This window comes from Onychostoma macrolepis, chromosome 13 (assembly GCF_012432095.1).
Source record: "Onychostoma macrolepis isolate SWU-2019 chromosome 13, ASM1243209v1, whole genome shotgun sequence".
NCBI lineage: Eukaryota > Metazoa > Chordata > Actinopteri > Cypriniformes > Cyprinidae > Onychostoma > Onychostoma macrolepis.
Window position 1 is genome coordinate 27,375,893 of NC_081167.1, and position 22,366 is coordinate 27,398,258.

General features: G+C 36.9%; 4 protein-coding genes across 6 annotated transcripts; 1 reads left to right on the top strand and 3 right to left on the bottom strand.

Moving 5' to 3' along the window:
* Positions 1-820: 820 nt before the first annotated feature.
* Positions 821-4,095, bottom strand: glo1 (glyoxalase 1). Its single transcript, XM_058796855.1, has 6 exons — positions 3,964-4,095; positions 3,095-3,177; positions 2,721-2,861; positions 2,373-2,440; positions 1,526-1,615; positions 821-1,230 (listed from the first exon to the last, which is right to left on the bottom strand). The coding sequence occupies exons 1-6, from the start codon at positions 4,030-4,032 to the stop codon at positions 1,139-1,141; spliced, it is 543 nt and encodes a 180-aa protein (XP_058652838.1). The 5' UTR covers positions 4,033-4,095; the 3' UTR covers positions 821-1,138.
* On the bottom strand, positions 4,054-16,172 carry LOC131552770 (gastrula zinc finger protein XlCGF26.1-like). Its single transcript, XM_058796854.1, has 3 exons — positions 16,072-16,172; positions 4,895-9,796; positions 4,054-4,189 (listed from the first exon to the last, which is right to left on the bottom strand). The coding sequence occupies exon 2, from the start codon at positions 9,752-9,754 to the stop codon at positions 9,173-9,175; it is 582 nt and encodes a 193-aa protein (XP_058652837.1). The 5' UTR covers positions 9,755-9,796; positions 16,072-16,172; the 3' UTR covers positions 4,054-4,189; positions 4,895-9,172.
* LOC131551934 (uncharacterized) lies at positions 9,492-11,263 on the top strand. The gene is made up of 2 exons (XM_058795190.1): positions 9,492-9,620; positions 9,748-11,263. Exon 2 carries the CDS (start codon positions 10,457-10,459, stop codon positions 11,261-11,263), a length of 807 nt encoding a protein of 268 aa, XP_058651173.1. The 5' UTR covers positions 9,492-9,620; positions 9,748-10,456.
* A 792-nt stretch (positions 16,173-16,964) lies between the features above and the next one.
* On the bottom strand, positions 16,965-22,121 carry LOC131552768 (oocyte zinc finger protein XlCOF15-like). Of its 3 annotated transcripts, none has more exons than XM_058796845.1 (3): positions 20,121-22,121; positions 17,916-17,956; positions 16,965-17,789 (listed from the first exon to the last, which is right to left on the bottom strand). In XM_058796845.1, the coding sequence occupies exons 1-3, from the start codon at positions 20,194-20,196 to the stop codon at positions 16,974-16,976; spliced, it is 933 nt and encodes a 310-aa protein (XP_058652828.1). In that variant the 5' UTR covers positions 20,197-22,121; the 3' UTR covers positions 16,965-16,973. The 3 variants fall into 3 exon arrangements, with proteins under 3 accessions (XP_058652828.1, XP_058652829.1, XP_058652831.1); XM_058796846.1 differs by lacking the exon at positions 17,916-17,956 and adding an exon at positions 19,095-19,245 and having other exon boundaries at positions 20,121-22,118; XM_058796848.1 differs by lacking the exon at positions 17,916-17,956 and having other exon boundaries at positions 20,121-22,116.
* Positions 22,122-22,366: the final 245 nt, after the last annotated feature.

Below are 22,366 nucleotides of genomic sequence, written 5' to 3' on the forward strand. Positions count from 1 at the left end.
GCTTTTAGATGTATTTGTACCAGTATTTTAGTATTTAGAATTTTAGGCCTACATCAAGTCTAAATGAAAACAAATATTGGCAACTATGTGAAATAAAGTAAGTTTATTTCAGTTAATGTTTATTTAGTTGAGTATAATAACCCTAATTTGTACTCTAAAATATATATAGGCCTGATGCTTCATATCTATTAATTACATGATGAATTAGTACCTGAAATATAATTGGACAATTAAAGTACTCTTACACTCACAAAGAAGCTATAAGGAGTCTTCAACAGGGGCTCAAATCATTGAAAGTTAAAATATGCATTAAACAAAAATGCAATAGTAAGCGAACTCACAGCAATATTAAGAAGCTAAATTTCAGCTCACTCTTTTTTTTTTGACCTGAACAGCTCTAGCAGACAGACACTAAAATTATTTTTATTGTAGATTTATAATAACTAAATGCATTCTTACAGCTTCTCAAAAGGTTGAATGCTGATGTTACCAACTGCCTTACTTATGACAGGAACTGGTTGGATTGTTGCCCAGCAAGATTCTTCATTTTAACCAACCCCATTTTGTAAGCACGCAAAAGTGTTTCTCAGCTTTTGTTGAGAGTCAACTCTGCTTGAAGAAATATTTTAATGCTGGTCAGCTGTTTGAATGCTTAATCTTCTTAAATCTGGTTCAGTGTAAACCACATGTTCAGACATGCAAAGTATGTTTGCAGCTACATTTCCTTTAAAAATTTAACTCGTACAAATCTACATAATATTGCATCCTGAAACAAATGTACTACAGGCTCCTTCAAACAGTCAACGAAAGAGTGACAAAAATACTTGCTTTGCTTTATTTTAACAAAAAAAAAGGTAGGGTTTTAAGGCTAGAATGACTTGCAAAAATTCAAAAAATATTTTATTTTAGTATTGTAAACTTTTAGGGTTAGACTCTATGGAGGACATTATTTCAAAAAGTAAATGTCAAATTATATTGTTATATCTTCTATTCAGCCGACCAGATCTAACACACTGCCGCTGTCATGTCAAAGATTGTCAGTCTTCATAGTAACAGAACAATCCCCCATTCTGATCTCCCAACTGTCCTTGATTTTCACAACTATTGTCTTCTGATCAGGTCACAGCATAACAAGTCTTTAAGAAGTGATGGACACCATGTTGTTAGGGCTGAGAATCTCAATCCAGTAACCATCAGGATCCTGAATAAAGGCCAGGCCCTTCATTTTACCTGCAAGTAACAAATAAATAAATATATCAAAGAGGGTTATTTTGCATTTGTAATCCAATTTTGTTTATTTAAAAAAGGGGTCTTTGTATTGCATGTATACAGAAAATGTGCACAGTGCATATGCTATACAATGCAGAAATAGTAAGAGTAGCAGGATAGTATTCTATTGAGAACATAGTCACAGTAACATGCAAATATAAACATCCAAACATGCAAATTCTGTGACACTACAAAAGAGTGGAGAAACACTATGTAATTAAAATAATCACATATAGGATAACATAAAAGAAATTACCATCATCAGGCTTTTTTACAAAGGTCACTCCATTCTCTTCAAACAGCTTGCAAGCAGCATAGACATCCGGTACAGCAATTCCAATATGGCCTATGAAAAAAAATTATATTTTTCATATTTTAGGTTAATAATGTAATATAAAGATATTACATTATATTTTTATCTAGGACTAAATTTTCACATAATCGCAATCATTTTGCAAGCAATATAAAATAATGCATGGAAAATGTATAATATAAAATACAGAATAACGCAACATCATGAATGTCACAATGATTTTAATGCGCTTTTTATTTGATCATTACATTTCCTAATGATTTGGGATTCACAATCCTTCCTTTGTTTGGTGAACCAGAAGTATGTGAGTGTTTATTTGCATCTCTGATTTAAACTTCAGTAGCCAAAATGGCAGAGGAAATAAATGTGAATTTGAATAGCGTGCATTTTTTATCAAAAGTGTTCACTGAAGTCCCTGTGTGGCATTTTTAGTGCAATAAAATGTTTAGTTAAAATAAATGCAAGTAAATATTGCGGTTTAATACTGAAATTTGGAAAATACATCCTGAATATTTGAACTAAAATATAGGTAAAATATTCAGGGAATAATGTATATTTTATTTATTACATGAAAAGTTTAGAAATTAATTGCTGTTTAGCCGAAATTATAGTTTCTATAAATTAATAAAAAGCACCCTTTTAAGCTGGTTCAGTGCACAAAGATCAAAGTACGTAGACATATCTGTCTACTGTACATTTCTCTCTTTCTACATATATGTATATATTTGTTAGCTATATAGTCTAGCCTGACAATGACAGACAGAAATGGTGTCACGCATGTTATATTTACCAAAGCCTCTTGGGTCCGAGTTGCCGTTGTGGTAAGACTGGCTGTCATCCGTCTCTGAGCCCCAGTTACTGATCAAAAGAAAAACAGACAAATGAGAAATACAGAATGGCACATAAAAACAGCCTCGCACTTTAGACTTCTGTTTAGAAGTTCAATATTACAGGATCTACACCAATATAATTCAGGCCTTACGTCACAGAACAGAGCCTGGCTGGCATATCATGGTAAGGATGGTAAAGGCTTTTTTTACTCTGTGCAGAAGATTAGTGCTAAACTGGCTGATGCTGATACCTAAAGACCAGGAAGGTTTTAATTTGTTCCTTACAGCGCACACACACACACACTTACTGTGTGAGCTCTATAGTGGCTCGACGGGAGAATGTCCAGGCTGTCCTCTCCTTCACATCTGCAGGGATCTCTTTCTTATCCTCATAACCCAGAAAATACAGGGTGAATCGCATGGAGGGGAAATCAAACTTCTGTAACAGCCTACAGCGAAACATTCACATTAAAAAATACTTAATTGCAAAGATCAGCAAACTACTGTACTCGACTGATAAACCCTCTATTTATTATATTGCAAAAATGGAACTAAAATGCATTTTGTCTAAACATTTCTACATACACAGCACATTTAGATATTACAAAGTAATTAGGCTAAAACTAAAGTAAATCATATCAAGAATGAATTCCCATTTCTAGTAGAGAAAAAGCTCTCTCACGTCATTCCCAGTATGCGTGTGTAGAAATCCAGGGATTTAACCGGATCCTTAACTCGCAGCATCGTCTGCTGCATCATGAAGTCCTACAGCAGTGGCATAAATAACTTTCGGTAAGAATAAAACTGATAAGGTGATGAAAAATGATTAACAGTGGCATCCAAAGGCCTGAGACCATAACGGAGGGGGGAGGGGAGCATTTTGAAAAGCGTTTTATTAATGGTCTCAAATCTTTGAGTTGCATTATTTAACATTATTAATAGAATTCAAGTTATGCAATATTCAAAAGATCTCATTCTGTAATCTCTAGCAGCTCTGCTCTGAACTATTGATGTGCTGTTACAAATTATGATTATTAACAGCTCTCTAATATAGATTTGATCTCTTTAGTTAAAATTAAACAAATTATGTTAAGATTATTTATAACATGGCTTTTCCAAGAATATTCCTGACATTACTAGGTTTTCCATGATGAAAATTTGTTAGTGCTCTTATATGTAGGCATTGCTCTGTGACACTGGAGGAGCCACAGGTCAACATTTCAACTGTGTAAAATGTCAAAGGTCATTCTGGTAACGTACATAAATCAGCATTACACAAAGAATCAAGTCTGTATTGATTTTCATATCCATATGACTCAGCAATACAGCACTTACACATACAATCTCTACAAACTCATTTGAGAAACTAACAGAGACCCAGAGATGCACATAAATCGCTGTAAAGTAACATCGATATCGAAGAGATGCTATGAATCGCGAAGTTTGCCTGCAGTAGTTAGAGTTATAAAGGAGAATAGGGAAATGTGCGACGATCTTCGTGTTTGATTGACAGGTCTCGCCCTAGTTCTGGACTCAGGTGCAGCGTCTTACTTTAGTGATGGGGTTCCCCTCTTTACACGCAGTGGCAGCTGCTTCATTCGTCAGCCCTTTATCGGTCATTTTTAGGTGCGTTTCGGCTTGATGGTCACTTGGCGGCTGACACTTCAGAGGAAAGATCTCACGCAGGGGGCGTGGTCACTGCGCATAGCGTCAGCGGTCTGACGCAACAGTGGGAGGGGCGATAAAATAATGAGATGCTGTCATTCCACTTTCCTTCCTGCAGAGAGCGAAAAAGTGTTTCTCAGTGAGTGCAGCTCCATAAACGTGTTAATGTATTCAAATTAAGAGAACTGGGGTGTTCTCTTCCCTTCAGATACACGAAACAAAAGGGTTAATGAACTAAGAGAAACTCTTAGCCCATAAATGTCATCCTGTAAACACGTGACCACATGGTGTTATGAGTGAAATTATAGGTGCATTGGGCTGTGGGTGAAAACAAGACAAACTGTTTAGTGTATGTGGAGAGTAAAGAATGAAGATGATTGAAAAAGATTATTTAAAAATCTGATAAAATGTATTGCAGTGATGCAGGTAGAAGAACATGCACATAAATGTAGATATTATGTGAATTGTGTGTGTGTGTGTGTGTGTGTGTATCTAAATATATTTTAGAAATTGAATCATTAAATTATTCAAATACAGACATATTAAAAAGTGCATGTATTCTCCATTTAGTCTTGATACAATGAACCTTAAATTAAATAAACAAATGGATTTAAATGTCCAAGAGCGGCTAATTGCAATAACAAAGATGGCAAGGGGAAACAAGCTAGCAATTAAATTAATACAAATGCACATGGAACGTATTTTAGAATAATGACAAGATAATGTGATTGCATATCACCTAGCTTGACACATAAATAAACATATAAATAAATAAATCATTTTCTTGGATTGGATAAATGATAAACAAAAAACATACCATCATGAGCCCTCCTACGTTTACCAAAAATGTACACTGCTGGTTCATCCTCATCCACCTTAGTCTTCCTCAGAATCCCATAATAATGACCTAAAATGAAGTCATGCTATTGATAAACCTGTTTTCTATGACTCCCTTAGACTCTCCCAAGGCCTGTTAACCTTGAAAGCAGTTACACTTGAAACATCAAGTCTCATACCATGAGAGCATTGTTTCACTAAGTTATCTGCCAGTGATGTCCTTGCTTTGCCCATCCTTCAGGAATGACATATAAGACTTCCTTGTGGTTGTTCTTTTTTAGGCTCAGTTTGTGGTTATAAGTAAGTCTCAAAGGAGACAATTGTAACAATAAAATCACTTATTTTATTGGTTTCGATACAAAGCAGTTAATGTAAACCTCTATTATCAATCTCTAAACAGCAATATCGGAGATTGCTTTAATCCTCAGACTTTAATAGGCTACTTCCCTGCTAAAAAAAAACAATAGAAGCCCAATAGAAACCATCACAGAAATTCTAAGGGTTTCCATTAAAATACCATCATAAACCATTAGCTTTTTCCAGTAAAACCATTACAAAATTCCTTTTTGTAGTGTGTTTTGGGCATTTTTCCAATAGGATTTAACATCCCACCAATAGAATCCATCACATACCAGTAGACATTGTGTTTTGGGCAGGTTTCTATTGTTTTTTCAGCAGGCTTGTTGGGGATTTCTAACACCATCATAAATTCCTCCTCTATGATTCAATCTTTCTGTTGATCCAGTCTTCCAGTCTTTGTAACTCATGCTTAATAAGAAGGATGTCCTTCTTTTGTCACTTATGTGGGTGTCTTTTTCCAGTCTCTGCTCGAGGGTGTAAACAAGGGTGTAAACGCCTGGCTCTGCTGAAACCTCTTTGTGGCTGATTACAAAGCATGAAACTCAGGAAACTAACTTTCCCAATTGTTGTTTTTTCATCCTATCTTAAAGTAAAAAATGGATGTGTTGCAAGAATTTTCCATAGCATTCAATAATTTTTTACTCATGCATTTTATAGATGTTTTATCGGGCGCATGCACCTGACACAAATAGCCTAAAGAAATCCCTTAAGAAAATGAACCACAGTTTTATAATAGGAAAAATGTAGTAACCATGATTTTTTACTTTATTTAATTTTTTTGTATAACCACATTTTTACTACAAATACCATGATTAAACTATAGTTAGTGTAGCAAAACTATATAATCCAAAGTCGGACATCGCTTGTTATGATTTTCAAGGGTATAGAATTTAGTGGGGACGCTATAGGATGAAGTCAGCTAAGTGTGTGAAATTAGCTATCAGGTAAAATGGGCCAAATAAGGTTGTAGCAACAGATCTCTTTAATTTTTTACAGAAAATTACAATAACTGATCTTGCATTGTTGCTTCAACACTTGTTGACATGTAACAATCATTTTTATTGGTCTGAGTTTTTTAAGGCGGGCAGGGCAGAGTGTTACATGAAGCTTGTCAGAGAAATTGTAAGGTAATTGAGCCTGACATAGAAAATGTCATTAATCACTAATAAGGGTACTAAAGCAATTATAAGTAAGCTTACTAACAAAGCAAAGGTTTATGAACAATGTTTTGACATGCTCTTTCAAATTAAAAAAAATTTCATTTATAAAAAAAAAAAAAAAAACTTTGTGAAAAAGGTCATTTTAAATAGCTGGTGAGGTAAAATGGGCAACAATTTTCAGCTAAAATGGGCTGCATACACACACACACACACACACACACACACACACTTTTAGACAGAAATTGAGGGTGAAAATAGGCTTATAGGCCTAGATATGTATCCATACAAAATCTTAACAGTCTTTTAAAAAAATTGCATTGCAGACAGTATTGTAGGAGGACAAGCAAAGAAAGGAAACGGAAAGACAAGAAGAGAAAGGGAAAGAAAGGAAGATGTCAGTAAAACGGGTTGCATACACAGAAATTGAGGGTGAACATAAGTTTATAGGCCTACTGTAGATATGTATCCATACAAAATCTTAAGTAAAAAAATAAATAAATACAAGCATACACACACATACATGCACCCGAAAGACACCAATGCACAGAAACACACACCTATACAACATGATCAGTTCATTTTTAATTGCACTGTTTAATTAAATATTCATTCAGCTTTCTATTTGCTATGGCACACAAAAGACAATAGTGTAAATTTACTGTTAAAAATAAAATGATTTAAGCTGAAATTACCCGTGTTGTTCTCTTTTTATATTGGCCCATTTTACTTGAACGTTGTGCCGTGGCTCAAGAAGGTACCTGCTGATACTCTAACTCTCATAATTTTAAAACTTTTATACTTTTTCACATTTAAAAAATATAAATATAGACCCATGCTAATTTATAAGAATATCATTAGATCTCATGCATAGCTTATTTGATGGTATTATAAGTAATTTACCAAAACGTGGCCCATTTTAGCTGACTTCACCCATATCCAGCGACTGCTACATTGTCCCTATAATTTTTATCAAACAATTATATGTCTGTTGTTTGCCTTTATGACACCACCAATGCCAAAATCAAACGTAGGTTACACCCTTGAAAGAAGCCTGCGAGGAAAATAATGTAAGAAAACAACACATCAAAAGTTCAAACAAATTCATGGAAAAGGCCTATACTTAGCCTACAATTTTATTTTAGAAAAGTTTAAGCATGATTTATTTGGATTTCATATATGCAGAGCTGGGTAGTAACTGACTACATGTAATCTGGATTATGTAATCAGATTCCAAAAATTAAGTACTTGTAATCAGAGTAAGTTACATTTAAAATACTCGTAATCAGACTACAGTTACTTTTTTATGGATTACATGATTACATATTATTCAAACAATAGCAATAAATCATTCATAAATCATTGATTCTCCCTAATTTCTCTTTTTCATCTATTAAATTTTCCTTTCTAAAATAGCCTACCGATTATAGGCTATACATATTATATATGTGTGTATATAGTCCAGTTTTGTGGACATTCACACAAAGATCAGTCATTAGTCAGGTGGCAACATTTGAACACTGGATTTACAAAAATTATTTCAGGTTTAAAAAGGGTTGCATCAACTAGGCAACTGATGAAGACATTCATTTTTATTTGAATTATTACTCTGTAGGTTTTTTAACCATGTATTATTAATTATAACTTATTAAAATGCACATGTAATGTTACATGTTACATGTAATGCAAGCATTTCAAAACTTTTTGTCATCTAAACCTTATTCACCAAATATATTTGCATTTAAGTACCCCTTAGATTTTAAAATAAATATTTCAATAATTAAGTAACACATTTGCATGCTTACGGTTTCTTTGATGTTAATTAATGATCACATTGCATGCAGGTAAATACAAATATTTCATCTTTTTGTAGTAAGTGTTTTATTTAAAACAAAGACTATAGAAATGCAAAGAGTGTTCACTCCTATACTTATGAATGGGAGAAACTGCAACGTGCAATATGAAGGAATAGTCCCACCTTCTAAATGAAAGAGCCAAATTTCCCATAGAAACCTGACTAGACCAGCCAATGCACATGCGCAGTCAAAAGCACGTTATGACTCCGCATGCACATTGCCTGGTCTAGCCTGAAAAATAAGCTTTTTAAACTCTATTTGAGTGTAAGAAACAACATTCATGGGTCATTTCAACTTTTGTTGCTGATTTGACATATGTAATTTAATTTTGAGTTCAGAGAGCAGTATTTGAGATTTCAGGATTCCCCATTCATTAAGACAGGTCTTGTACGAGCTGCCCGGAGTTTGTTTTAAAACGATGTATTTTCATTAAATTTTTTTTATAATTTAATTGTCAGCTTTTCATTAAACTCACAACCCCCTGCAGTTCCTTTACGAACCCTAGTTTGGGAAACCTTGATATAATATAATGTTTAATGCACTTCATATTGTAAATTACAATGAATGGAACAAGTTTTCTTAATCTTTGCATTTTTTTTACATCATTATGGTACAAGATAATTCTATTTAAATCAAAAGTAATCTAAAAGTAATCTGATTATGTTACCTAAAATGTGTAATGTAACGGATTACGTGACTGACTACAGTTTTTGTCATGTAATCTGGAATCAGTAACGGATTACAATTTGTAAGTAATCTACCCAGCTCTGATATGCAACTGAAGGGGGAAAAACTAGTAATAAAGGAATGTTAAGTCACGTGCATCGTCAATGAGATTGAAAAACAAATAAGAATAAACAAAATAAACCATAAATGTTAATCGCATTATTTTTTGGCTGCGTGCAGTTTAAGATGCATATTCAAGGTGTATTTATATGGGAAAGTCTTTGCACAGTCTGGACAGGAGAACGGTCTCTCTCCCGTGTGAATCCGCGAGTGTTTCTGCAGCGTCGTGAGGCGCGAGAATCCGCTTCCACAAACGGAGCAGCAGAAGCGTTTTCCAGAGTGAGAATCCTTGTGGTGGCGATTCAGATTGGTCTGGCTGAAGAACTTCTTGTCGCAGTGCGCGCAGGCGAACGGCCTCTCGCCTCTGTGTTTATACAGATGACTCTGGAGCGAGGTGGAGCCAGGAAACTTCTTCCCACACTCACCGCAAACGTGGTTCTTCAAGTTCTTTCGTTTCTCTCCAGTGTGTACGGTACTGTGCATTTTCAGCCAGTCTGCACAACGGAAACCCCTCCCGCAGAGATCGCAGATGAACGGCGCCTCGCCTGTGTGTATTCGCACGTGATGCATCAGATGTGTGTTGCGACCGAACTCCTTGCCGCACAGCTTGCATCTGAATTTTTTAACAGGAGACTTCGATAAATGCTCAGTATTCTCTCTTGTTTTGATCACAGGCTTCATATCGATGCAGTCAGGACACCAAGAGACACAGAAACAAATTGACTTGAGGAGAGAGAGAGAAAAATCTGAATTATTCAGCTGTAACTCAAAGATGCAAGAATATAAATAAAATGAATTGAGAATAAAGTAAAAATGTTTGTGCAAGAGCCTTAATCATAATTTATTTATTTATTATAGCCTATTGCTTACTAAAATTTCACTTAAGTGTGTGAAATTAACCATTGATTTAATGTAGTAAAAGGTCTGGGTTTTTTGGGGGGGGTTTTTGGCATATTGATTACCATTTGTGTAACCACAGTTTTACTATAAATAACATGGTTAAACTATGCTCAGTGTAGCAAAACCATGGTTCATTTGTGGTTTAACTATATGGCGTGGGGGGGCGTGGTTTAGCGAGATCTGCAGCGGGGGAGAGAGACCGGTTAAAAGAGAGCGTCTGGGGAGTGTGAGACATGAGAAAGACGGGACGGAGAGCTCGTGGAGGACAGCGGCTGATCGGTCAAAGAGGACTGAGTATCTGGAAGAAAGAAAGCTTCGCCAGTGCAGAGAGCGCGACGTGCTGTTATATGATTCATTTTTGTTTTGTGTTGAATAAATCCACGAGCCTCCTTGAAACCTGACCCAGCCCTCTTCCTTCCATTCCACGAACCTTACTACAGTGGTGCCGAAACCCGGGAAGGAAGTCGGAACGCTGCCACCAGCATGTCCTCTCCGTCAGGATCGCCATTTGCGGACGTCATCCACTTGCTCGCGGGCCTCCACCAGGAACATCACCAGGCGTTGCTGGACATGAGGGAGGACCAGGAACGTCGGTTCCGGGTTCTCGTCCAGACGCAACAGGAGGACCGCGAGCTGTTCCAGAGCTGGATGGACCAGGAGGTTCGGGCTGGGGGTTCTCCACCTGCCCCGGCCCTGCCAGCCCACATGCCGTTATCCAAAATGGGGCCGCAGGACGATCCAGAGGCCTTTATAGACCTCTTCGAGAGGACCGCCGAGGCATGTGGGTGGCCTCAGGTGAACTGGCCGGTGCGCCTCATCTCACTGCTTTCGGGGGAAGCACAGATGGCTGCCCAACAACTGCCGGTTCAGAACCTCCTGGTCTACGACGACCTCCGACGGGCCATCCTTCAGCAGGTCGGCCTAAACCCCGAGCAGCATCGTCAGCGATTCAGGTCGCTGGAGCTCGGGGAAAATGGGCGGCCCTTCGTGATGGCTCAACAGCTCCGGGACGCGTGCCGTAGATGGCTTTTGGCCGGGGAAGGCAACGTCAACCAAATCATCGATCGCGTGGTGCTGGAGCAGTTCGTGGCTCGGCTTCCGAAGAAAACCGCACAGTGGGTCCAGTGCCATCGCCCGACGTCGCTAGACCTGCCCATTCAACTGGCGGAGGACCAGATGGTGGCGTGCCACGGGGTCGGCGAAACCCTGCCTTCTGTCTCTCTCTCTCTCTCCCTCCTCCTCCTCCTCCTCCTACCCCCAAACCTGTCCCTCTCCCTAGGTCTCGGGTGAACCTGCTGCCTCGAGCCCAACCCTGATGGAGGGGTGGTCCGGCACCGGAGTCAGCGGAGCTGTGGTCTCTGCCCAGGGGGGCGGGACCAGCTGGTCCGAGCGTCCCGTCGGGCCCCATGCCACCGCTCTCTCCCCGCTTACCTCTTGACCCACTTCCTGTCCATAGGGTGGCGGGAAAGTCTGGGCCGGCCTGTTGGCGTTGGGTACCAATTGGCCACCTTTTCGTCATTTATTGGGGTATTTGTGTGCGGATGTCTCTTGGGAAGAACGAAGGCTGGGGGGGGAGGCGGCCGTGCAGACGGGAGAGGCTGGTCCACTCCGGTCCTCTTAAAAGAGAGCGTCTGGGGAGTGAGAGAGACGGGACGGAGAGCTCGTGGAGGACAGCGGCTGATCGGTCAAAGAGCAGTGTCCGAATTGAGTCAAAGCTCTTGGGGGTCCCCTAAACAGACCCCCCAAAAACCCTTGTATAAATATGATTCATATTTTTTGTCTTGTCCTTTTTATCGTTGAGAAAACCTAATTCTAAGATAAAAGCGTATTTTACGATGATCAGTGAATTATGTGCAAACAATCAGCAAAGAAGAATTAAATACCTATCTTAGGGGTGTGCAATATAAACAAAAAATGATATCTTTTGGGTATATATAGATATATATAGATATTTTCTGGGATTTTATCGATAACAGACTGCCGTGGGCAGCTGACTCCTAAAGTTTTTGATATTCTTCATATTCAGCAGTGGTCATTTCACAGCAGTGGTAGAAATTTATATTTTAAAAACAAGTTTAAAGTGATTTTTACCCTTTATGGGCATTTTTACCATTATAAAATCTTTTTTTTCCTAGAATATCATTATTATTAAAATCATTATCAACAAAATTCATCTTTGCAATGCAGAGGAAACACAGAAGCTGCATCTGAAGTGGCATTCAGATGTATTTACACATTGTTTAATGCAATTGTTTAACCTGCCGTTACAAATGCATAAATGTTTTGATATTTTAATCCTAAAACATTGAATACTGATATTTGAAATTATTTAAAAATATATACTTTAAATCTGAAATTAAAACCGCCAATAGGTGGCAGTAAGTCACTGTTATTAAGTGAGTCATTGCGATTGAACCGAATCATTTAAACCATAGACATAATAAATACCTAGACGCCTCATTGGCCGCTCGACCGCACGTCAACGGCGCCGCCATATTGGTGCGGGCAACTCTCCAGAACTCTCACACCGGGACAGAAGAAAACATACCTGACTCAGCGGCAGCTTGGGCATCTACAGACCGTCGCACATTAATAACAACAGATCTCGGGGTATTATCTTTCACAGGTAAGACTGAACACTTGTTTCTGGATGTTTTTTTGGTCATTTTTAGCATTATGTTGACAGCTTAATTAGCCAGTGTCAGACTATTAATAGCTAGGGATATCGCTAGTAAGCAGTGAAAGCTGAGACTTTATAAGAAATCAAAGTTTAAATTAATTCTTATTAAGTTTTAACTTATATTGTAGTTCATATCATAAACTAAATTGTGTTATGAGCACAATATATACAGTGAGCACTTTGACAAGACCGTGTCAGACTGTCAGGATAGGGATGGAGCTAAAGCATCTCTCTTTAATTTCACTTCTCATTTACAAAGAGCAAGTTTATCATCACTAGATTATAAGGATTTCATAGCTTATCATAAAACTGTGGACTGATTATATAAATTATTTGTTTTTTTCTTTTTTAGCCAACTGCAAACAGGACAAAGCAAGCCTTAAGGAAAGCTGAAGAAAGCATGTTTCCTGCATTTCCTAGAGACTAGGCTACACCTCCACAGCCTAATGTTGTATTTGTACTCGTTAAAACCCAGAATAGCCCTGAATGAATGGCCAGAATGACCCTGATCATATTAAAACCACTCTCTCTCCCCGGAACAGACTTCCAGGAGCATTTTTTAACCTTTGTAAGGGTAACTTTTATAACAATATAATTACCTTATTAAATGTTTCTGTTATTTTTGTCAAATATTTAAAAATAACCAGTTTTTTCAGTCAATCACAATACTATAGACTGCATTTTAAATTATTTACACAGGCTGTTTAATGCTGATCATGTACTACTGTATGTGCATTTACACAAAAACTGCATAATGTAAATAGCCTAGAAATGAGAAACACAGGAACTCCTTAGTGAGTGAAGCTGCAATATCATAACAAAATCATTGTTTATTATTGCTCTTTATGTTGTAATAATGATTATTAATTTTGATTTATAGAAAGTTTTTTGGGGGCATGTCATAATCTGGTCTGTGTTAAACATAACTATACTTTGACATTTTGTTGTACAACGTAAACTGCACACACTCACACCCCAAACATTCCTATGTAGTAACATATATTGAAAAATAAACGACTGCTTCAAAATGTGTTTTCTGCATGGATGTGTGTAATTTGCATTGTAGAGCAAAATGTCAAGCTTTGTCAAGTTGTTTACATTATTTTACTCATTCATTGAAAAACCTCATTAGAAAATATAGGAAAATCTTGAGGGAAGCAGTGGAGAATTTGTACTACATATACATTTTAATGTTACATATAACTTTTACTATATTTTTACTGTGCATCAGTGCATATTAGTAACTGTAAGTTTTACTGGATCCATAAAGAATTATCAGTTATATTTGTTATTGCTTGTAGAGTTTTTATCTGTAGCCTATAGAGTGCTATGAAAATAGAAAGCAGACTACCAGTGTGTCCTTTTGATTTGTATTCGCTGGTTTTATTAAATTTTCTCAATGATGGTAAATTATTAGTACTTAAAGATGTATTATTTCGATTTTTCTCCCCCTCAGTATTTCAAAGGGAACGAGCTGTGTTCTGACCTAGCACGAGAAAAGCTCAAATGTTGGGGTTAATTTCATTTAGTACATTAAAATTACATTACAAGTATATGTCACAGTTATACTACATCAATATTAGAATTGTTAACCGAAAAAAATCAACCAAATCAACAAGAGTGTGAATGTGAGCTTTTACAATTTCTTAAGAAAATTATTAATTTTCCAAGCCTAACTGAATAACTAGAGGCAGAGTTATTTTTAACTCCATGTAGATCACAAACCACTGAAATTGGTTGATAAATGTAAACGTTATCGTGTTTTTATCCCGAAAAAACCGCAGCTCCCCCGTTTACCTCCATTTGTTTTTAAGGCAGTCTTGCCCTCACAAACATGGCGGACGTGTTGACGTATCGCAGCAACGGACCGAAGCGGCCAATGAGGCGTCTAGGTATTTATATGTCTATGATTTAAACGGTTGATTCATTCAGGAACGAAACACTGTCATGTTGCTCAGAGACGCAAAACACTGCTGTGGCTGTGTTTAGAACCATCTTTTGTTGGCGAAATAGAGCAAAAATAGGCAATATGTTAAATATGCAATATGCAATATTTTAAAACGTAAGTCTATTAACTTATTGTTTATTGAACTGTTGTATAAAATCAATATGGAAATGGCACTCTTCGTGTGATATTGATTAACTAGATGAATTTATATAAATATACATATTTTCTGCCCCATCTTGAATTTTGGGAGCATTCTGCATTTTATTAGACTGAATCATGCAGTGAAAGAATGCACTCAGTCAGTCTAGCTAGTGTTTAAGCACTCATAGCTCCTCTTATAATCTGTATGATAAATGAATCTCTTACTTTTATCGTTCGTACGTCTGCCCTTTTATTGCTTATGATGTGGGAATTCACAAGTTTCAGCCTGAACAAAATTCAGCGATGACTAATCGGACCGCCTCTGATTGGCCACTGCATTCCTAAACTCAACAGAATCGTGTGTGATTGGTTATAATGAGCAACGCTGTACAAACGCTCAAAAATACAATACGATGTAACATGAGCAGGTCTAAATTTAATACAGCCATCAAATCTTTTCATTTAATTTTCCTTTTCACTAGTTCAATGTTTCAAGTATTATAGTTTTATTGAAAAACCAGGGGATCCCCCAAGTATATATTTTTAGGTTTTATGGGGGGTGCCTTAATGCTTATGGGAGGTCCGGGACCCCCCCAGCCCCCCCTCAATTCGAACACTGTCAAAGAGGACTGAGTATCTGGAAGAAAGAAAGCTTCGCCAGCGCAGAGAGCGCGACGTGCTGTTATATGATTCATTTTTGTTTTGTGTTGAATAAATCCACGAGCCTCCTTGAAACCTGACCCCGCCCTCTTCCTTCCTTTCCACGAACCTTACTACAAACTACATAACTAGTTTTTTTGTTTTGTTTTGTTTTGGGCTAATTTTTAGTAAACCATGGTTAATAATAGTCTATCTGACATTGTTTAGGCTACAAGTTGTTTTACAACCGTCTTTCCTCAGCTGAAACACTGGTTGAGCGATGCATGAGACATATTTTAGTAAGTTTTGTTTTTCAAAATATCTTCTCATGTTAATTCATGTTTATTTCCGTCTATGGCTGTAACTAAGAAACAGGAAGAGATGATGTGTTCACGCGCCGTTTGATTTCACGGAGGCGGACACAGCGATCTGTCACAGTATATTAAAGAACGTCGAAACCACATTTATTGCTTGATAAAACTGACAACATTTAAAAGCTGAGATTTTGTTTCACACATCACCAGAAAACAGCATAGAATATCGATTTTGTGATTTAAGATTCGATTCAAATATTGCCAACCCAGCCATACTTTCCCTTATACGTGCATATAAATTTTAACTTAAATACCAATATTGTTTGTTAACCCATTTGCACTTTAAAGGTTACAAACTCGTTTTGAAAATTCTTACTTGCAGTGTTGCTGTTCGAAGGAATATTCTCTGAAACTGTGTCAGTAACGAGCATCTCCAACTTCAGACACTTGTTCTGCTTCACTTCACTTCACTTCAAGACAGACAACCAGTGCTGCCCCCTCTGTTATCGAAAAGTTGCTTGAGGTATTGCTCAGTAAACCGTTGCAAAAAATCTGGAAAAAAGATTAACAGGACATAATTTATATATGAGGTGTATTAACTGAATTCAGGTAGTGATGGAACTTTATCAGATTCACAGAACAGTGGTTATATTCACTCTCCTGAAAAAAACAATAGAACCCTGCCCAAAACACAATAGAAAATGTAATGGATTTAATGGTTATTGTATTGGTTTTAATGAAAACTGTAATGGTGTCTACTGGTATGTGATGGATTCTATTGGAAAAATGCCCAAAACACACTACAAAAATTAATTTTGTAATGGTTTTACTGGAAAAAGCTAATGGTTCATAACAGTATTTTAATGGAGCTTCTGTTTATTTTTAAAGCAGGGTAGCAAACACAGAACGCTCTTCTGATGCTCTTTTTTACGGGAACCAAATAAGAAAGTTCAGGGAACGTGCTGAGAATGTCTCTGAGACACTCTGGGAGTGGTCTGTTTACCTAAAAGTAAACTTTCTTGGCTAACCAACAGAGATTGTTAGGATGTCCGTTCTAGGAACCAGAAACAAATGTTTTCACTTTCCTGGAACTAAAAACTGATATCTGGGCATGAAAAACAGGGATGAAAAGGTGATAAAAATGTTCTTTATTTTGACATTAAACAAATATGATAAAATTCTGAAGAAAAATCATCAATAAAAGGTACATGGCTCAAACAAATAAAAACAAACAAAATAAATCAGAAATTCATGTGACATGCATGAATGTGCATTACGTCAACTTTTAGCTGAGTGCCGTTTACGATGCATATTAATGGAGTATTTATTACTGAAAGTCTTTCCACAGTCTGGACAGGAGAAAGGTCTTTCTCTTGTGTGAGTCTGCGTGTGTTTCTGCAGCGAAAAAAGGCGTGAGAATCTGCTTCCACACACTGGGCAAGAGAACGGTTTGTCGTCAGAATGAGAATCGACTTGATGCCGTTTAAGATTGGTCTGACTGTAGAAGGTCTTGTCGCAGTACGCGCAGGCGAATGGCCTCTCTCCTCTGTGTTTGTACAGATGACTCTGGAGTGCAGTGGAGCCAGTAAACTTCTTCCCACACTTGTCGCAACTGAAGCTCTTCGCAGGCTTTCGTTTGTTACCCGTGTGAACACTGCTGTGCAGCTGAAGCCAGTCTTTACGACGGAAACCCCTTCCACAGAGTTCACAGACATGTGGTGCCTCACCGGTGTGTATTCGCATGTGACGCACCAGGCTTATGTTCTGGCGATACTCCATGCCACACAGCTTACAGATGTATTTTTTAACAGGAGTCTCACTGCTGACTTTTTTAACAGAAGTCTTAATGTAGTTTAACGGCTGGGATATGAAAGTTTCGGCTTTTGTTTTAATATCCAAAGGACTTTCATCTGGCACCGGAGTACTTTTTTCTGTATATTTCAGCCGTTGGCAAAAGAGCACACCTGATTCCTCCATTTTGCTCAGCACCAAAGTTTCAACACCCTTCTTATTCGATCCAGACCTCGGATCTCCAGGAAAATACTTTTTGATCACAGGCTTCATGTCGATACAGTCAGGATGCCAGTCCATCAACTATCGGGAAACAGATAGAATAGAGATGAAAATATTCAGATTTATTCCTCAACAGTATTATGCTTAAAACCCAAATTTCCCATAAATTAATACTACAATAAATCTATAATTTATTTGGACACTTACACCACACTTGGCCTGTTGCACAAGAAACATGTCCAATAAGACTAAGAGGAATTGAGAAACGTATTATGCATTAGTGCAATAAGCAAACAACAGGAAAGAGTCAACAGTTAGAAGTCAGTGAACCAGGGACAGAACCTGTTTCAGGATGCAAGAATATAAATAAATAAAAAATAATATACAGTGGTGTGAAAAAGTGTTTGCCCCCTTCCTGATTTTTTTATTTTTTGCATATTTGTCACACTTAAAAGATTCAGATCATCAAACTAATTTTAATATTACACAAAGATAATGCAAGTAAATACAAAATGCATTTTTAAATGATGATTTAATTTATTAAGGGAAAAAAACTGTCCAAACCAACCTGGCCCTATGTGAAAAATTAATTGCCCCCCTCCTATTAAATCATGAAAGTACTGTGATTAAACACATTATTTTAGAAAGCTGAGTTAAATTTCACTAGCCAAACCCAGGCCTGATTACTGCCAGACCTGTTGAATCAAGAAATCACTTAAATAGAACCTGTCTGACAAAGTGAAGCATGTTTAAAGAGCAACACATCATGCCACGATCTAAAGAAATTCATAAACAGATGAGAAACAAAATAGTTGACATGTATCAGTCTGGAAAGGGTTATAAAGACATTTCTAAGGCTTTGGGACTCCAGCGAACCACGGTCAGAGCCATTATCCACAAATGGAGAAAACTTGGAACAGTGGTGAACCTTCCCAGGAGTGACCGGCCTACCAAAATTACTCCAAGAGCACAAAGACGACTCATCCAGGAGGTCATAAAAGAACCCAGAACAACATCTAAAGAACTGCAGGCCTCACTTGCCTCAATTAAGGTCAGTGTTCATGATTTAACAATAAGAAAGAGACTGGGCAAAAACAGCATCCATGGGAGAGTTCCAAGACAAAAGCCATTGCTGACCAAAAAGAACACAAAGGCTCGTCTCATATTTGCCAAAAAATATCTTGATTATCCCCAAGACTTTTGGGCAAATATTCTGTGGACCGATGCAACAAAAGTTGAACTTTTTGGAAGGTGCATGTCCTGTTACATCTGGCGTAAAACCAACACAGCATTTCATAAAAAGAACATCATACCAACAGTCAAACATGGTGGTGGTAGTGTGATGATCTGAGGCTGCTTTGCAGCTTCAGAACCTGGATGACTTGCCATAATTGATGGAACCTTGAATTATGCACTCTATCAGAAAATCCTGAAGGAGAATGTCCGGCCATCTGTTCGTGACCTCAAGCTCAAGCGCACTTGGGTTTTGCAGCAGGACAATGATCCAAAACACACCAGCAAGTCCACCTCTGAATGGCTGAAAAAAAACAAAATGAAGACTTTGGAGTGGCTTAGTCAAAGTCCTGACCTGAATCCTATTGAGATGCTGTGGCATGATCTTAAAAAGGCGGTTCATGCTTGAAAACCCTCCAATGTGGCTGAATTACAACAATTCTGCAAAGATGAGTGGGCCAAAATTCCTCCACAGCGCTGTAACAGACTCATTGCAAGTTATTGCAAACGCTTGATTGCAGTTGTTGCTGCTAAGGGTGGCACAACCAGTTATTAGGTTTAAGGGGCAAGCACTTTCTCACACAGGGCCATGTGGGTTTGGATTTTATTTTCCCTTCATAATAAAAAACTTTGTTTAAAAACTGCATGTTGTGTTTACTTATTATCTTTGATTAATATTTAAATTTGTTTGATCTGAAACATTAAAGCGTGTGTGTATATATACATGTATTATAAAAAAGGAGAACCATTTATTTGCTTCTTATTGACCTAGTTTGCCATGCCATGCCCTGCCTACAAAACATGTATTTTTACAAAACCTTTGTTGTTATTCAGTGATATTTAGATTGCGTTTAACAAATTACACTTTTCTTAAAACATTCGCAATATGTTTGCAAAAAGTGTCATCGACTGATGTTTGGTTAGTTGTCTTTGCATTTACACCGTTTTGATCAGCAGATGCCGCCAACCTGAACCTGTGGAGTGTAATAAGCGCTTCGAAACAGTGAATCGTTTTGAGAAGAATCAAATGATTCACAGTTCTGAAATGCTTCGTTTCTCCCATTTATAGCCTACATCAGTCGTTTGTCAACTCACTTTCACCTCCTTATAGTTTTGAACTGTAAACCTATTTAAAAACTACTGGTTAACAATTTTAAAACCTAATGATAAAGGACTTACTTGCAAAGAAGCAACATTCACTCACTGTTCCAATGAACTGAACATCTTCGAGTCCTTTTAAAACTTTCTCGTGCATGCTTCTTCTTCTTTATCTACTGCTAGATAGCATGACCAAAAATAGACAGTGCTGCCCCCTCCTGCCTTTAAGAATAGCCTAGTTGCCAGCTACTTTGGAGAGGTCCTTGTTTTTTGTTCTTGGCTAAACAAAACCATTCAGCCACACAACAGTTAGTTCTGGTCATTTGATCTGATTGATGTTATGAACAGCCTTGGGACGTTTTTGTATTGCTCATCTGTGTCCAGTGAAGGTTTTTTAAAAAATAGATAAAGAACTATTTGTGTTTCAAAGACAAAATATGGAATAATCAACCCTGACTTGATGTAATTTTGATGTAATCCTGTTGAGTTTTCATAAACTTCAATAGTCTATATAGGCTAATGCAGATTAGAGTTAATAGTGTGGAACGCTGTTACTGCATTCCTGGGTGAGATGAACTCAGTGACCTCTCAGATACCAAACACAGACACTGCTTGTATCATAAATACCAGAGTAGAAGCACGTATTCATTATACACTAGAAGAGGAGAGGATTGGAAATTAAGGCCTTCAGTAGCGTTCTCTGCAAGTGTTCTTGTTCTGCAATAAAACAAAACAAGTTGAAGCTTTTTAAGACTGTCAGTATAAATTCATTGAAAGTAACACATGTAAAACAGACTTTTTGAATAATGAGGTTGGGCTGCTTTGAAGGTCCACAAATTAGAAGACTTCACAGAAGAAACACAGTTTCCTGCTTCCTTACATTCCTGCAGTGATTTACATAACAGATGCCAAGAGTTTATCTGTGTCCCTATGGAAGCATATGTCTCCTGCTTGTTATTTCTTCTGAGAGTTCATGAGTTCAGCTACGGCAATGAAAACTACGGTATTTATCTTCTTTACTGATGTGAGTCAGATTAACTTGATAAATGAAACTGACATCTTAATAAACGGCTGAATCTGGCAAATCCTGTGCAATGCATGTCAACAGGAAACAATCCATCAAATTAGTTTTTAATTTTATTTCGGTTAACACCACTTCAGATAACTCCAAAGAATTGTATGTCTTCCAGTGTATCACTGGACTATAAAAGTGGAGTGGAACATTATTCACAGGGACATTCATTAATATTACACACAGTCTGTACTGCAAGTGTTTTAAGTGTCAGTGAATGAAAATTCTGGGTATAAACGTAAAACAGGACAAAACTAATAACAGCAATAAAAAATTAATAAAACTACACCAAATAAGATGATCATTGTCACTAACCTTGCATATCAATCAATCAATATCAATAATAATTTTATTCCGGTCCTCACAGACAGCTTTTCACAAAGTAAATAAAAATACATAGTTACCGAAAAAGGTGTAGAAGCCTTGCTTATTATGCCTACCCTTTATACATAGTTAACTGAATGGGCGACACTTTTCACTAAGTTAAATAATACAAAGTAAACAATATTACAAAAACATTTCCCAAAATGTACAAACATAATTCACAACAAACATAACAAAAATACACACTCCAACTATTACTTCGATTCTTTAACAATACAACCACAATTTGTTAATACTGAGTCATATAATTATTTATCACCTTATTTTTATAAATTTTCTCAAATTGACAAAGTGACTTACATACTATTAGTTCCTTATCATATTTATTCCATAAATGTACCCCTATAACAGATAAGCACCTATTTTTTGCATTAGTTCTTGCCCTTACTTTCTTAAACACATACAATCTTCTTAAATTATACTGACTTTCTCTTATTTTGAACAGCCTCTGAATACAATTTGGAAGTAAATTATTATAAACTTTGTACATTAACTGTAAAGTATATAATTCAACTAAATCTACAAATTTTAATACATGTAAATTAATAAACAATTTATTTGTTGGTTCGTAATAATCAACCCTTTTAACAATCCTAATAGCTTTCTTTTGCAACATATATATTTAATTTAAATTGGATTTATATGTGTGACCCCACACCTCCACACAATAAGTAATGTATGGAACTATGAGCGCACAATACAATATATATATATATATATATATATATATATAAAGTTTTTTCATTCAAAATATGTTTTGTTCAGTCATATGACTGTAACATTAAAAAATATATATACATTGAAAAAGGGAGACATGATCATATATATGTGAAACTTGCAAGTACGTTTTTAGTTAAAGAAGGAATGGGAC

Coding starts and splice junctions, on each gene's coding strand:
- glo1 (XM_058796855.1), bottom strand. CDS start 4,032: ATGACCGATAAAGGGCTGACGAATGAAGCAGCTGCCACTGCGTGTAAA. Junction 2,862..3,094: donor ACACGCATACTGGGAATGAC/GTGAGAGAGCTT, acceptor GTTTCGCTGTAG/GCTGTTACAGAAGTTTGATT. Junction 1,231..1,525: donor TGTAAAAAAGCCTGATGATG/GTAATTTCTTTT, acceptor TGTTACTTGCAG/GTAAAATGAAGGGCCTGGCC.
- LOC131551934 (XM_058795190.1), top strand. CDS start 10,457: ATGTCCTCTCCGTCAGGATCGCCATTTGCGGACGTCATCCACTTGCTC.
- LOC131552768 (XM_058796845.1), bottom strand. CDS start 20,196: ATGCACGAGAAAGTTTTAAAAGGACTCGAAGATGTTCAGTTCATTGGA. Junction 17,957..20,120: donor TGAATGTTGCTTCTTTGCAA/GTAAGTCCTTTA, acceptor AATTCCTCTTAG/TCTTATTGGACATGTTTCTT. Junction 17,790..17,915: donor TGCAACAGGCCAAGTGTGGT/GTAAGTGTCCAA, acceptor GTTTCCCGATAG/TTGATGGACTGGCATCCTGA.
- LOC131552770 (XM_058796854.1), bottom strand. CDS start 9,754: ATGAAGCCTGTGATCAAAACAAGAGAGAATACTGAGCATTTATCGAAG.